Source organism: Oncorhynchus clarkii, chromosome 20 (assembly GCF_045791955.1).
Source record: "Oncorhynchus clarkii lewisi isolate Uvic-CL-2024 chromosome 20, UVic_Ocla_1.0, whole genome shotgun sequence".
NCBI classification, from domain to species: Eukaryota; Metazoa; Chordata; class Actinopteri; order Salmoniformes; family Salmonidae; genus Oncorhynchus; species Oncorhynchus clarkii.
The window spans coordinates 30,543,626-30,557,210 of NC_092166.1; the positions used below are offsets into that span (position 1 = coordinate 30,543,626).

The following is a 13,585-nucleotide window of genomic DNA, read 5'->3' on the forward strand; positions in this document are numbered from 1 at the left end:
CAAACATGTGGAAGAAGGTGCTCTGGTCAGATGAAACCAAAATTGAACTTTTTGGCAACAATGCAAAACGTTATTTTTGGCGTAAAAGCAACACAGCTCATCACACTGAACACACCATCCCCACTGTCAAACATGGTGGTGGCAGCATCATGGTTTGGGCCTGCTTTTCTTCAGCAGGGACAGGGAAGATGGTTAAAATTGATGGGAAGATGGATGGAGCCAAATACAGGACCATTCTGGAAGAAAACCTGATGGAGTCTGCAAAAGACCTGAGACTGGGACGGAGATTTGTCTTCCAACAAGACAATGATCCAAAACATAAAGCAAAATCTACAATGGAATGGTTCAAAAATAAACATATCCAGGTGTTAGAATGGCCAAGTCAAAGTCCAGACCTGAATCCAATCGAGAATCTGTGGAAAGAACTGAAAACTGCTGTTCACAAATGCTCTCCATCCAACCTCACTGAGCTCGAGCTGTTTTGCAAGGAGGAATGGGAAAAAATGTCAGTCTCTCGATGTGCAAAACTGATAGAGACATACCCCAAGCGACTTACAGCTGTAATCGCAGCAAAAGGTGGCGCTACAAAGTATTAACATAAGGGGGCTGAATAATTTTGCACGCCCAATTTTTCCGTTTTTGATTTGTTAAAAAAGATGAAATATCCAATAAATGTTGTTCCACTTCATGATTGTGTCCCACTTGTTGTTGATTCTTCACAAAAAAATACAGTTTTATATCTTTATGTTTGAAGCCTGAAATGTGGCAAAAGGTCGCAAAGTTCAAGGGGGCCGAATACTTTCGCAAGGCACTGTATAAGGCACTGCCCCGCCCTCCTTTCGGAAAAGCTGACCACGACTCCATTTTGCTGATCCCTGCCTACAGACAGAAACTAAAACATGAAGCTCCCACGCTGAGGTCTGTCCAACGCTGGTCCGACCAAGCTGATTCCACACTCCAAGACTGCTTCCATCACGTGGACTGGGATATGTTTCGTATTGCGTCAGATAACAACATTGACCAATACGCTGATTCGGTGTGCGAGTTCATTAGAACGTGCGTTGAAGATGTCGTTCCCATAGCAACGATTAAAACATTCCCTAACCAGAAACCGTGGATTGATGGCAGCATTCGCGTGAAACTGAAAGCGCGAACCACTGCTTTTAATCAGGGCAAGGTGACTGGTAACATGACCGAATACAAACAGTGCAGCTATTCCCTCCGCAAGGCTATCAAACAAGCTAAGCGTCAGTATAGAGACAAAGTAGAATCTCAATTCAACGGCTCAGACACAAGAGGTATGTGGCAGGGTCTACAGTCAATCACGGACTACAAGAAGAAAACCAGCCCAGTCACGGACCAGGATGTCTTGCTCCCAGGCAGACTAAATAACTTTTTTGCCCGCTTTGAGGACAATACAGTGCCACTGACACGGCCTGCAACGAAAACATGTGGACTCTCCTTCACTGCAGCCAAGGTGAGTAAAACATTTAAACGTGTTAACCCTCGCAAGGCTGCAGGCCCAGACGGCATCCCCAGCCGCGCCCTCAGAGCATGCGCAGGCCAGCTGGCCGGTGTGTTTACGGACATATTCAATCAATCCCTATACCAGTCTGCTGTTCCCACATGCTTCAAGAGGGCCACCATTGTTCCTGTTCCCAAGAAAGCTAAGGTAACTGAGACTAGTCAAGGACCATATCACCTCCACCCTACCTGACACCCTAGACCCACTCCAATTTGCTTACCGCCCAAATAGGTCCACAGACGATGCAATCTCAACCACACTGCACACTGCCCTAACCCATCTGGACAAGAGGAATACCTATGTAAGAATGCTGTTCATCGACTACAGCTCGGCATTCAACACCATAGTACCCTCCAAGCTCGTCATCAAGCTCGAGACCCTGGGTCTCGACCCCGCCCTGTGCAACTGGGTACTGGACTTCCTGACGGGCCGCCCCCAGGTGGTGAGGGTAGGCAACAACATCTCCACCCCGCTGATCCTCAACACTGGGGCCCCACAAGGGTGCGTTCTGAGCCCTCTCCTGTACTCCCTGTTCACCCACGACTGCGTGGCCACGCACGCCTCCAACTCAATCACCAAGTTTGCGGACGACACAACAGTGGTATGCTTGATTACCAACAACGACGAGACGGCCTACAGGGAGGAGGTGAGGGCCCTCGGAGTGTGGTGTCAGGAAAATAACCTCACACTCAACGTCAACAAAACTAAGGAGATGATTGTGGACTTCAGGAAACAGCAGAGGGAACACCCCCCTATCCACATCGATGGAACAGTAGTGGAGAGGGTAGTAAGTTTTAAGTTCCTCGGCATACACATCACAGACAAACTGAATTGATCCACTCACACAGACAGCATCGTGAAGAAGGCGCAGCAGTGCCTCTTCAACCTCAGGAGGCTGAAGAAATTCGGCTTGTCACCAAAAGCACTCACAAACTTCTACAGATGCACAATTGAGAGCATCCTGGCGGGCTGTATCGCCGCCTGGTACGGCAACTGCTCCGCCCACAACCGTAAGGCTCTCCAGAGGGTAGTGAGGTCTGCACAACGCATCACCGGGGGCAAACTACCTGCCCTCCAGGACACCTACACCACCCGATGTTACAGGAAGGCCATAAAGATCATCAAGGACAACAACCACCCGAGCCACTGCCTGTTCACCCCGCTATCATCCAGAAGGCGAGGTCAGTACAGGTGCATCAAAGCTGGGACCGAGAGACTGAAAAACAGCTTCTATCTCAAGGCCATCAGACTGTTAAACAGCCACCACTAACATTGAGTGGCTGCTGCCAACACACTGACTCAACTCCAGCCACTTTAATAATGGGAATTGATGGGAAATGATGTAAAATATATCACTAGCCACTTTAAACAATGCTACCTAATATAATGTTTACATACCCTACATTATTCATCTCATATGTATACGTATATACTGTACTCTATATCATCTACTGCATCCTTATGTAATACATGTATCACTAGCCACTTTAACTATGCCACTGTGTTTACATACTCATCTCATATGTATATACTGTACTCGATACCATCTACTGTATCTTGCCTATGCTGCTCTGTACCATCACTCATTCATATATCTTTTTATGTACATATTCTTTATCCCCTTACACTGTGTATAAGACAGTAGTTTTGGAATTGTTAGTTAGATTACTTGTTGGTTATTACTGCATTGTCGGAACTAGAAGCACAAGCATTTCGCTACACTCGCATTAACATCTGCTAACCATGTGTATTAATAAAATTTGATTTGATTTGATTTGATGATGCTCGAGAGTAAGAACCACATCTAGTCACTGTAATGTCTGAAATGAGAGATCATACTTCAATGTTGTAAATAGGATTCCACTTCAAAGGTGAGACCTGCGCTTGAAAACCACTTGATCATCAGTGGAAACTGTGATGGACTGAGTAAATTACCGAAGGGTGTACTCAAGGACATCCCTAAAACCAAAACATCAGGCTACAATATTAATTTGTAACAGATAGACACTGAGTGTATAAAACATTAAGAACACCTGCTCATTCCTCAACATAGACTGACCAGGTGAATCCAGGTGAAAGATATGATCCCTTATTGATGTCACTTGTTAAATATGCTTCAATCAGTGTAGATGAAGGGGAGGAGACAGGTTAAAGATTTTGAAGCCTTGAGACAATTGAGACATGGATTGTGTATGTGTGCCATTCAGTGTGAATCGGCAAGACAAAATATTTAAGTGCTTTATGGTTGTAGGTGCCAGGCACATCAGTTTATTTCAAGAACTACAACGCTGCTGAGTCTTTCCTGTGTGCATCAAGAATGGTCCACCACCCAAACAACATCCAGCCAACTTGACATATCTCTGGAAACTATTGGAATCAACCTGGTCCAACATCCCTGTTGAACACTTTCGACAACTTGCAGAGTCCATGCCCCAACGAATTAAGGTTATTCTGAGGGTAAACTCAATATTTGGAAGATGTTCTATATTGTGTAGATAGCACCAACTGACTGTGCAAGGTTATTTACTTATGCACAATAAAGACATCTTCTTGAAGGTACAAAACCAACTCCTTCGGTCATCCCACGGCTGACACCAATACATTCCACTGCAATACATCCCACTGCTGACACCAATACATCCCACGGCTGACACCAATACATCCCACTGCGGACACCAATACATCCCACTGCTGACAACAATACATCCCACTGCTGACACCAATACATCCCACGGCTGACACCAATACATTCCACTGCAATACATCCCACTGCTGACACCAATACATCCCACTGCTGACACCAATACATCCCACTGCTGAAATCTATGTACCTCCCACTTGTGAAACCAATGGACTGTAAAAATTCCACATCCCCTCCACTACACACATGAATTAACAAGTGTGAGTGAACAACCTTTGGTTAATTCCATTTTGAGGAAAAGATGAGATTTCTAATAACTATACTGGGTGTGTTACTATACGGTACTATATCCTATACCCTAATAACTATACTGGGTGTGTTACTATACTGTACCCTATACCCTAATAACTATACTGGGTGTGTTACTTTACTGTACCCTATACTCTAATAACTATACTAGGGTGAGTTACTATACGGTACTATATCCTATACCCTAATAACTATACTGGGTGTGTTACTATACTGTACCCTATAGTCTAATAACTATAATGGGTGTGTTACTATACTGTACCCTATACCCTAATAACTATACTGGGTGTGTTACTATACTGTACCCTATACTCTAATAACTATACTGGGTGTGTTACTATACTGTACCCTATACTCTAATAACTATACTGGGTGTGTTACTATACTGTACCCTATACTCTAATAACTATACTGGGTGTGTTACTATACTGTACCCTATACCCTAATAACTATACTGGGTGTGTTACTATACTGTACCCTATACTCTAATAACTATACTGTGTGTGTTACTATACTGTACCCTATACTCTAATAACTATACTGGGTGTGTTACTATACTGTACCCTATACTCTAATAACTATACTGGGTGTGTTACTATACGGTACTATATCCTATACCCTAATAACTATACTGGGTGTGTTACTATACTGTACCCTATACTCTAATAACTATACTGGGTGTGTTACTATACTGTACCCTATACTCTAATAACTATACTGGGTGTGTTACTATACTGTACCCTATACTCTAGTAACTATACTGGGTGTGTTACTATACTGTACTATATCCTATACTCTAATACCTATACTGGGTGTGTTACTATACTGTACCCTATACCCTAATAACTATACTGGCTGTGTTACTATACGGTACTATATCATATACCCTAATAACTATACTGGGTGTGTTACTATACTGTACCCTATACTCTAATAACTATACTGGGTGTGTTACTATACTGTACCCTATACTCTAATAACTATACTGGGTGTGTTACTATACTGTACCCTATACTCTAATAACTATACTGGGTGTGTTACTATACTGTACCCTATACCCTAATAACTATACTGGGTGTGTTACTATACTGTACCCTATACTCTAATAACTATACTGGGTGTGTTACTATACTGTACCCTATACTCTAATAACTATACTGGGTGTGTTATTATACTGTACCCTATACTCTAATAACTATACTGGGTGTGTTACTATACGGTACTATATCCTATACCCTAATAACTATACTGGGTGTGTTACTATACTGTACCCTATACTCTAATAACTATACTGGGTGTGTTACTATACTGTACCCTATACTCTAATAACTATACTGGGTGTGTTACTATACGGTACTATATCATATACCCTAATAACTATACTGGGTGTGTTACTATACTGTACCCTATACTCTAATAACTATACTGGGTGTGTTACTATACTGTACCCTATACTCTAATAACTATACTGGGTGTGTTACTATACTGTACCCTATACTCTAGTAACTATACTGGGTGTGTTACAATACTGTACTATATCCTATACTCTAATACCTATACTGGGTGTGTTACTATACTGTACCCTATACCCTAATAACTATACTGGGTGTGTTACTATACTGTACCCTATACTCTAATAACTATACTGGGTGTGTTACTATACTGTACCCTATACTCTAATAACTATACTGGCTGTGTTACTATACTGTACCCTATACTCTAGTAACTATACTGGGTGTGTTACTATACTGTACTATATCCTATACTCTAATACCTATACTGGGTGTGTTACTATACTGTACCCTATACCCTAATAGCTATACTGGGTGTGTTACTATACTGTACCCTATACTCTAATAACTATACTGGGTGTGTTACTATACTGTACCCTATACTCTAATAACTATACTGGGTGTGTTACTATACTGTACCCTATACTCTAATAACTATACTGGGTGTGTTACTATACTGTACTATATCCTATACTCTAATACCTATACTGAGTGTGCTACTATACTGTATTATATCCTACACCCTAGCGTACAATATGTTCAAAGGACTCACATAAATGTGACCTATATACAGATCCATCCAGATCTATGTTTTATGCCATTGCATACATAGTCCTACATTGCATGTTATATAAAGAAAACGTCAAAATGGCTCAGCAGTGAGCTGAGCTGAGCTGAGCTGAAGCGTGCTCCAGTGCAGTTTCAGGAGCCTCTCCATTGTGGGAGTTTCTAACATGCAATGTGCTTTCACTAACATCACTCTAGGTGAGTGTGGATAATTATGTGGTGATGACTGGGGGCATCTGCTGCCTGTCCCATTAAGCTCTCGCTCAATTGCAGGCCTGAACTGATGTACAACCACCTCGGACTTCCCCGCACTCCAATAGCATTTTCTCTTTTCTTGAAATTAGACACTTCTGTTAATCTCACAAAATGCTTTGTGGGGAATGAAGGGTTGTTTTGCTAATATTTAGCTACATTGTCTAAGTTTGTCTACTCAAGCATGTACTGTAGCATTCACGCTTTGTGATGTGGAGTGAATTAATAAAAACACTACACAAACTAGTGTAGATCACTCCATAGATCAACAACTTTCAGTTAATAACTCAGGGGTTAAGGGGCAGGTTTACAAAAAAATACAGCGATATGCCATCCCATCTGGTTTGCGCTTTGTGGTACCATGCTTCTGTAAGGATTGACGCTGGTAGAGACGAGAAGCAGGTACAGGGACTGAACATTTAATGGCAACCAACATGGAACAGGACAGGACAGCGTCTGGACATGAACACATAACGCCATTAATGCAGACACAGGGAACAAACGAAGGAGCAGACAGTTATAGACGAGGCAATCAACAAAGGGAAGGAGTCCAGGTGAGTCCAATGAGCGCTGCCGCACATAATGATGGTGACAGGTGTGCGTAATGAAGGGCAGCCTGGCGCACTCAAGTGCCAGAGAGAAGGAGTGGGAGAAGGCGTGACAGCTTCACCATAGGGATAGTGCCAGGTTTCATCCAGATGTGACCTGGACCGGGCTGTCATGTGCCATTTACTGAGGAGTGGGTTCCATCTGGCAACTGTACCATAAAGGTCAGATTGTTGTCCTTCTGGAAGGTTCTCCCATCTACACAGAGGAACTCTGGAGCTCTGTCAGAGTGACCATCAGGTTCTTGGTCACCTCCCTGACCAAGGCCGTTCTCTACCAATTGCTCAGTTTGGCCGGGCGACCAGTTATAGGAAGAGTATTGGCGGTTTCAAACTTCTTCCATTTAAGAATGATGGAGGCCACTGTGTTCTTGGGTACCTTCAATTCTCCAGAAATGTGCTTCGACACAATCCTGTCTCGGAGCTCTACGGACAATTCCTTCGACCACATGGCTTGGTTTTTGCTCAGACATGCACTTTCAACTGTGGGACCTTATGTATAGACAGGTGTGTGCCTTTCCAAATCATGTCCAATCAATTGAATTTACCATAGGTGGACTTCAATCAAGTTATAGAAACAGCTCAAGGATGATGAATGGAAACCGGATGCACCTGAGCTCAATATCGAGTCTCATAGCAAAGGGTCTGAATACTTATGTAAATAAGATATCTCTGTTTTGTATTTTTAAGAAATTTGCAAACATTTATAAAAACCTGTTTTGTTATTATGGGGTATTGTGTGTAGATTGATGAGGATTTTTTTTATTTAATCAATTTTAGAACAAGACTAACATAACAAAATATATTTTTTTTACCAGACTGTCATAATGGCTCATAGAGGTGCAAAATAGGGAAAATAACAATTACCATTTCATGTTTCATATTTAGATATTTAGTGTGAATGCTGCTGTGTGTATGGCTGCTATCAAGAGTTTTATGATTGATATTAAATCAAATCAATATTTATTGGTCACATACACATATTTAGCAGATGTTATTGCGAGTGTAGTGAAATTATTGTGTTCCTAGCATGTGTTCCTATCAGTCACATGTCATAGTTTGACATGTACAGTACTTACACCAGCCAATGAACAAGAAGACCCATTTTTTTAGCTTGTCTGTAGAATAAGTCATCACAATGGCTGTGTGAAGGTAGCATCCTTCAACAAACATCCAGAAAAAATTGGTCACCACAAAATAGTTATATATCGTTGTTATAAGGCGACACCAAGGCTGTAGAAAGACATAAAAACAAAACGAGTTAGGTGTTAGTGCAATGAAAAGCTTAACATTCATGTGAATTGTAAAAATAAAATAAAAAAATATGTAATGAATGTTACCTCATTGCTCTCATGTATATTGTGGTCAATCAACTGAAGTAGGAACCACATAACATTCCTCAAAATGAAGGTTGTTATCAAGTTCCAGTGGATTATGTTTCGAAGGCATCTTATGCTCCTAGAAATATACAGAACATTAGAAATTGGAAAAAACAACAACAATGCTTTACATACCTGAAGTTACAATATTCCAATCAAAAACATATTCCTCCGGTAGGCGACAACATGTTATTCTTGAGTACAATTTACTTGATCGATGATATATACTAGACCTTTTTTAGATTAACAAGCATCAAAACACAGTTTACATACAAAGACACACAACAACAACAAAATAATCAATAATCTGGATTAAATATGTGATTAGTGAAGGTTTTGAGATGTACTCAACATACTTGTGTTTTCAACTGAGAGGGACCTCTTCATTTTACATTGAATGTGTTAATGGAGGGCAATCCTGCAGTTCAAATAAATGTTGCTCGTTGTTTTGTAAGAGGTCACATGTACCGCAAATTCACTTAGAAGGGTACCCTTTCTGTACTTGCCTTAAGCATAAGAAGAGAACGAAGGCCACGACAAGAGCTCCCACAGAAATACAGTGGCCTAGGTAGTTGATGATCAGAGCAATCTTATAGTGCATTGGGTATTTCCTCTGAGGAGAGAATATCACAAGTTATGCTTCAAAATTACGAAAGGCAAAAAATTATTAATACAAAATTATACAGGTAACTGCACCTTGGTATAGATTCTACAAGTGTCTGAGACTCTATCGGAGGGATTGCAACACCATACTACCACGAGAAATTCCATAATTCTGTGTTTTGTTGATGGTGGTGGAAAACGCCTGTCTCAGGCGCCGGGTTGAGATCTGGTGACCGAGACGGCCATGGCAGATGGTTTACATCGTTTTTATGCTCATCAAACCATTCAGTGACCACTCGTGCCTTGTGGATGGGGGCATTGTCATCCTATGGGGGCATAGCTATGGTAGCCAAAATAATGCCCAAAGTAATTGCCTGCCCAGCATTTTTATACATGACCCAAAGCATGATGGGATGTTAATTGCGTAATTTAGTTAGGAACCACACCGGTATGTAAGCACCAGCTTTCAAAGTACTTTATATACCTAATTTACTTGTGTTTCCATTATTTTGGCAGTTACCTGTACATACACGTTGACAGAGACATGCATTTGCAATGCACAATTCACTTTCAAAAGATATCAATAAAACTAAATATGGAAATGTGGAACATTCTGATAAATTACCTACTTTAGCTGACTGGATGAGTAACAATGAACAAACATTCCAAAAAGATAGGATTTGATTTGTTTCCAATTTTTTTTGTGAATTTCATAAATCAGAGCTTTGTATGTTGAGCTAATATTTGAAGTAGCTACTTTAGAAACATAAAAAGAGAGTAGCTAAATCAAATCAAATGTATTTATATAGCCAGTAGAAAGAGGAGGAAGGGAAGCGCTACTAAGGTACACAATAGTACATTTTGGTAGATAGAAGGCGCTCTTTGGTAAAATGGGTAAATTGGTCATTAAAAAGAAAGGAGGACCAAGGCACTCTTCATATAATTAAGTAACATGCCTTTATTAGTATGGCATGCTCAATAGAAACAAAGCTTTCAAAAAAACGATGTGTTTTCGGCTGCATGGCCTTCGTCAGGGGGTACAAAAAAAAGGAATACAATATCCTCTTTTTAACAGCTTTTCAATTAGCCCTAATTGGAAGAGGGAGTGGTTACAAAATTGATTGGACACACCTAGTAAGCAATACTACACACGTTAAAAGGTGAAATACTGTAGCTATGTTATCATAAAAATACAACTCCAAGCTAGAAGTATCAGAACACTTAGAAAGGTAGTTCTAACCTTAAATATGACTGGGAGAAGTGTCAAGAATAAATAAGCAATATATTCTATAGTACACTAAAACACAGCAAAACATGAACAACAACAGTCTAAACATAGCTGAGGGCAATTGAGCAAAATGTCCACTAGAAGACAGCAAATGGACCCATCATGACCCTACAGGAAGGGTGAGAAATCCATATCTTCATTTAAACCAGGGTATTTAGTGGCCTGTAGTTTGTAAATCCATATCTTCATTTAAACCAGGGTATTTAGTGGCCTGTAGTTTGTAAATCCATATCTTCATTTAAACCAGGGTATTTAGTGGCCTGTAGTTTGTAAATCCAAAAACGTTCCCTTTGGTTTAACTGTTTAAGACGGTCCCCTTTTCTAATAGAGGCTGGAATATGATCAATACCCATAGCTTGTAAGTAGGCAGGGTTGCCATGGTGTAAGGACTTGTAGTGCCTTGCCATGGGGTAGTCTTCATTGCCTACCCGTGTGGCGTACTTGTGTTCCGCTAAGCGGTCTTGAAGGCGTCTCTTTGTCCGTCCAATGTAGAACACCTTGCACTGTGGACATTCCAATCTATAGATGACATGAGTGGTTTTACAGTTAATGAAATGCTTGACGTAATACTCCATTTTGGAAGCTGTGTCAACAAAATACTTCTTCTGAGCAATATTACTGCAATGGTTGCAATGGTTACATTTAAAAGAGCCCTTGGGTTTGTGGTCAAGACAAGTTTTTTTGAGAGTTACCCGGAAGATAACTGTGGACTAATTTGTCATTTAGAGTAGGACATCTCTTAAAGCTTATGACTGGTGGCTCAGGAAAGACTTGGCATAGTAGCATATCACTTTGGATGATTCCCCAATTATTTTTAATGATTATTTGAATGTTCTCTACTTCAGTGCTGTATTTTGTAACAAAATACTCTCTCCGATGTGTCACGAGGCGCTCCCCTACGCAACAAGTTCTCTCTGTCAAGTAATCCAGCCCTTATACCTGCATCTTTCAGGACCTGAATGCTGTAGCCCCGATTCAAGAAGCGATTCTCCAATTCAGCAGATTTGACACTGTAGTCTGTTTCCTGATCGCAAATTCTGCGGACTCTTTGGAATTGGCCATATGGAATATTCTCTTTAAGCCTTTTGGGTTGAAAGCTGTCTGCCCTCAGAATGGTATTCCCATCTGTAGGCTTCCTAAAGATTGATGTGTGCAAACCTTTCACATTTTTTACTAATGTCGAGGTCCAAAAAATGAATGTTATCCTTGCTGTACTCCATAGTTAGTTTGATGTTAGGGTTAATGTTGTTAAGGTATTTGTGGAAGGAAACAAGTTCATCTTCTGAGCCGGACCAAAACAGGCAAACATCATCAATATAGCGTCCCCACCATATAATCCGGTCAAAGAAATGGTTATTAGAAGGATCCAAAATGACCAGCATAGGAACGGCTGTAGCTCCCATGACACACCTGTTTAAAAATACGGTCCTGAAAGATAAAGATGTTATGATTAAGAGTCCATTCAGTCAGTGAGACAATGAATTCTGTAGGAGGCATCTCAGTTCCAGGCTGGGTACTCAAGAAATGGTGCATAGCTGCCCAACCTTGTTCATGCTCAATGGTGGTGTATAGAGACTCTCCACATCCATGCTGACTAAAAAGGAAGCTGTACCTATATTGTTCAACTCCTTAATTTTGTTCAACACATCTGTGGTATCTTGAAGATAGGCTGGGAGTGACGTCAGAACAGGCTTAATAAAGTAATCAATGTACTTAGAGATGGGTTCTGTCAGACTTTCATTACCACTAATGACTGGTCTGTCTGGGGGATTTTCAAGATTTGTCTAATTGACGGTAGGCTTCTGTCACATATTTGTCTTTACTCCACACTACTGTAGCACCACCTCTGTCTGCTGTTTTCACCACAATCTGTTAATTGTTGGACAATGATTTAAACTGTATCCCTCTCTGTCTTAGAAAGATTACGTCGCGTTTTGTTGGAGTCAATCTTGCTACAGCCCTTCCTACGCTGGTTTGTACTTGGGTAAATGGGAAAATGACGTCATTTTGGATCCTTCTAATAACCATTTCTTTGACCGGATTATACGGTGGGGACGCTATATTGATGATGTTTGCCTGTTTTGGTCCGGCTCAGAAGATGAACTTATTTCCTTCCACCAATACCTTAACAGCATCAACCCTAACATCAATCTAACTATGGAGTACAGCAAGTATAACATTCATTTTTGGACCTCGACATTGTCATTTTTACTAAAGGTTGTTTGCACACATCAATCTTTAGGAAGCCTACAGATGGGAATATCATTCTGAGGGCAGACAGCTTTCACCCCAAAAGGCTTTAAGAAAACATTCCATATGGCCAATTCCAAAGAGTCCGCAGAATTTGCAGGTATAAGGGCTGGATTACTTGACAGAGAGAACTTGTTGCGAAGGGGAGTGTCTTGTGATACAGGACCACAAACCCAAGGGCTCTTTTAAATGTAACCATTGCAACCATTGCAGTAATATTGCTCAGAGAAGTATTTTGTTGACACAGCTTCCTAAATGGAGTATTACGTCAAGCATTTCATTAACTGTAAAACCACTCATGTCATCTATAGATTGGAATGTCCACAGTGCAAGGTGTTCTACATTGGACGGACAAAGAGACGCCTTCAAGATCGCTTAGCGGAACACAAGTATGCCACACGGGTAGGTAATGAAGACTACCCCATGGCAAGGCACTACAAGTCCCTACACCATGGCAACCCTGCCTCCCTACAGGCTATGGGTATTGATCATATCCCGGCCTCTATTAGAAAAGTGGACCGTCTTAAACAGTTAAACCAAAGGGAAAGTTTTTGGATTTACAAACTACAGGCCACTAAATACCCTGGTTTAAATGGATTTCTCACCCTTCCTGTAGGGTCTTGATGTGTCCATTTGCTGTCATCTAGTGGACATT

At 41.0% G+C, this 13,585-nt stretch overlaps 1 protein-coding gene across 2 annotated transcripts in view; it reads right to left on the reverse strand.

Moving 5' to 3' along the window:
- LOC139376183 (corticotropin-releasing factor receptor 2-like) overlaps positions 1–13,585 on the reverse strand; it is a 101,991-nt gene that overhangs the window by 13,604 nt on the left and 74,802 nt on the right. For both annotated transcript variants that reach the window (XM_071118461.1, XM_071118462.1), the window contains 3 exons: positions 9,296–9,402; positions 8,751–8,868; positions 8,490–8,643 (listed from right to left, as the gene is read on the reverse strand). In XM_071118461.1, coding sequence (XP_070974562.1) covers positions 8,490–8,643; positions 8,751–8,868; positions 9,296–9,402 — 379 coding nt within the window. The remainder of the gene's footprint in view (positions 1–8,489; positions 8,644–8,750; positions 8,869–9,295; positions 9,403–13,585) is intronic.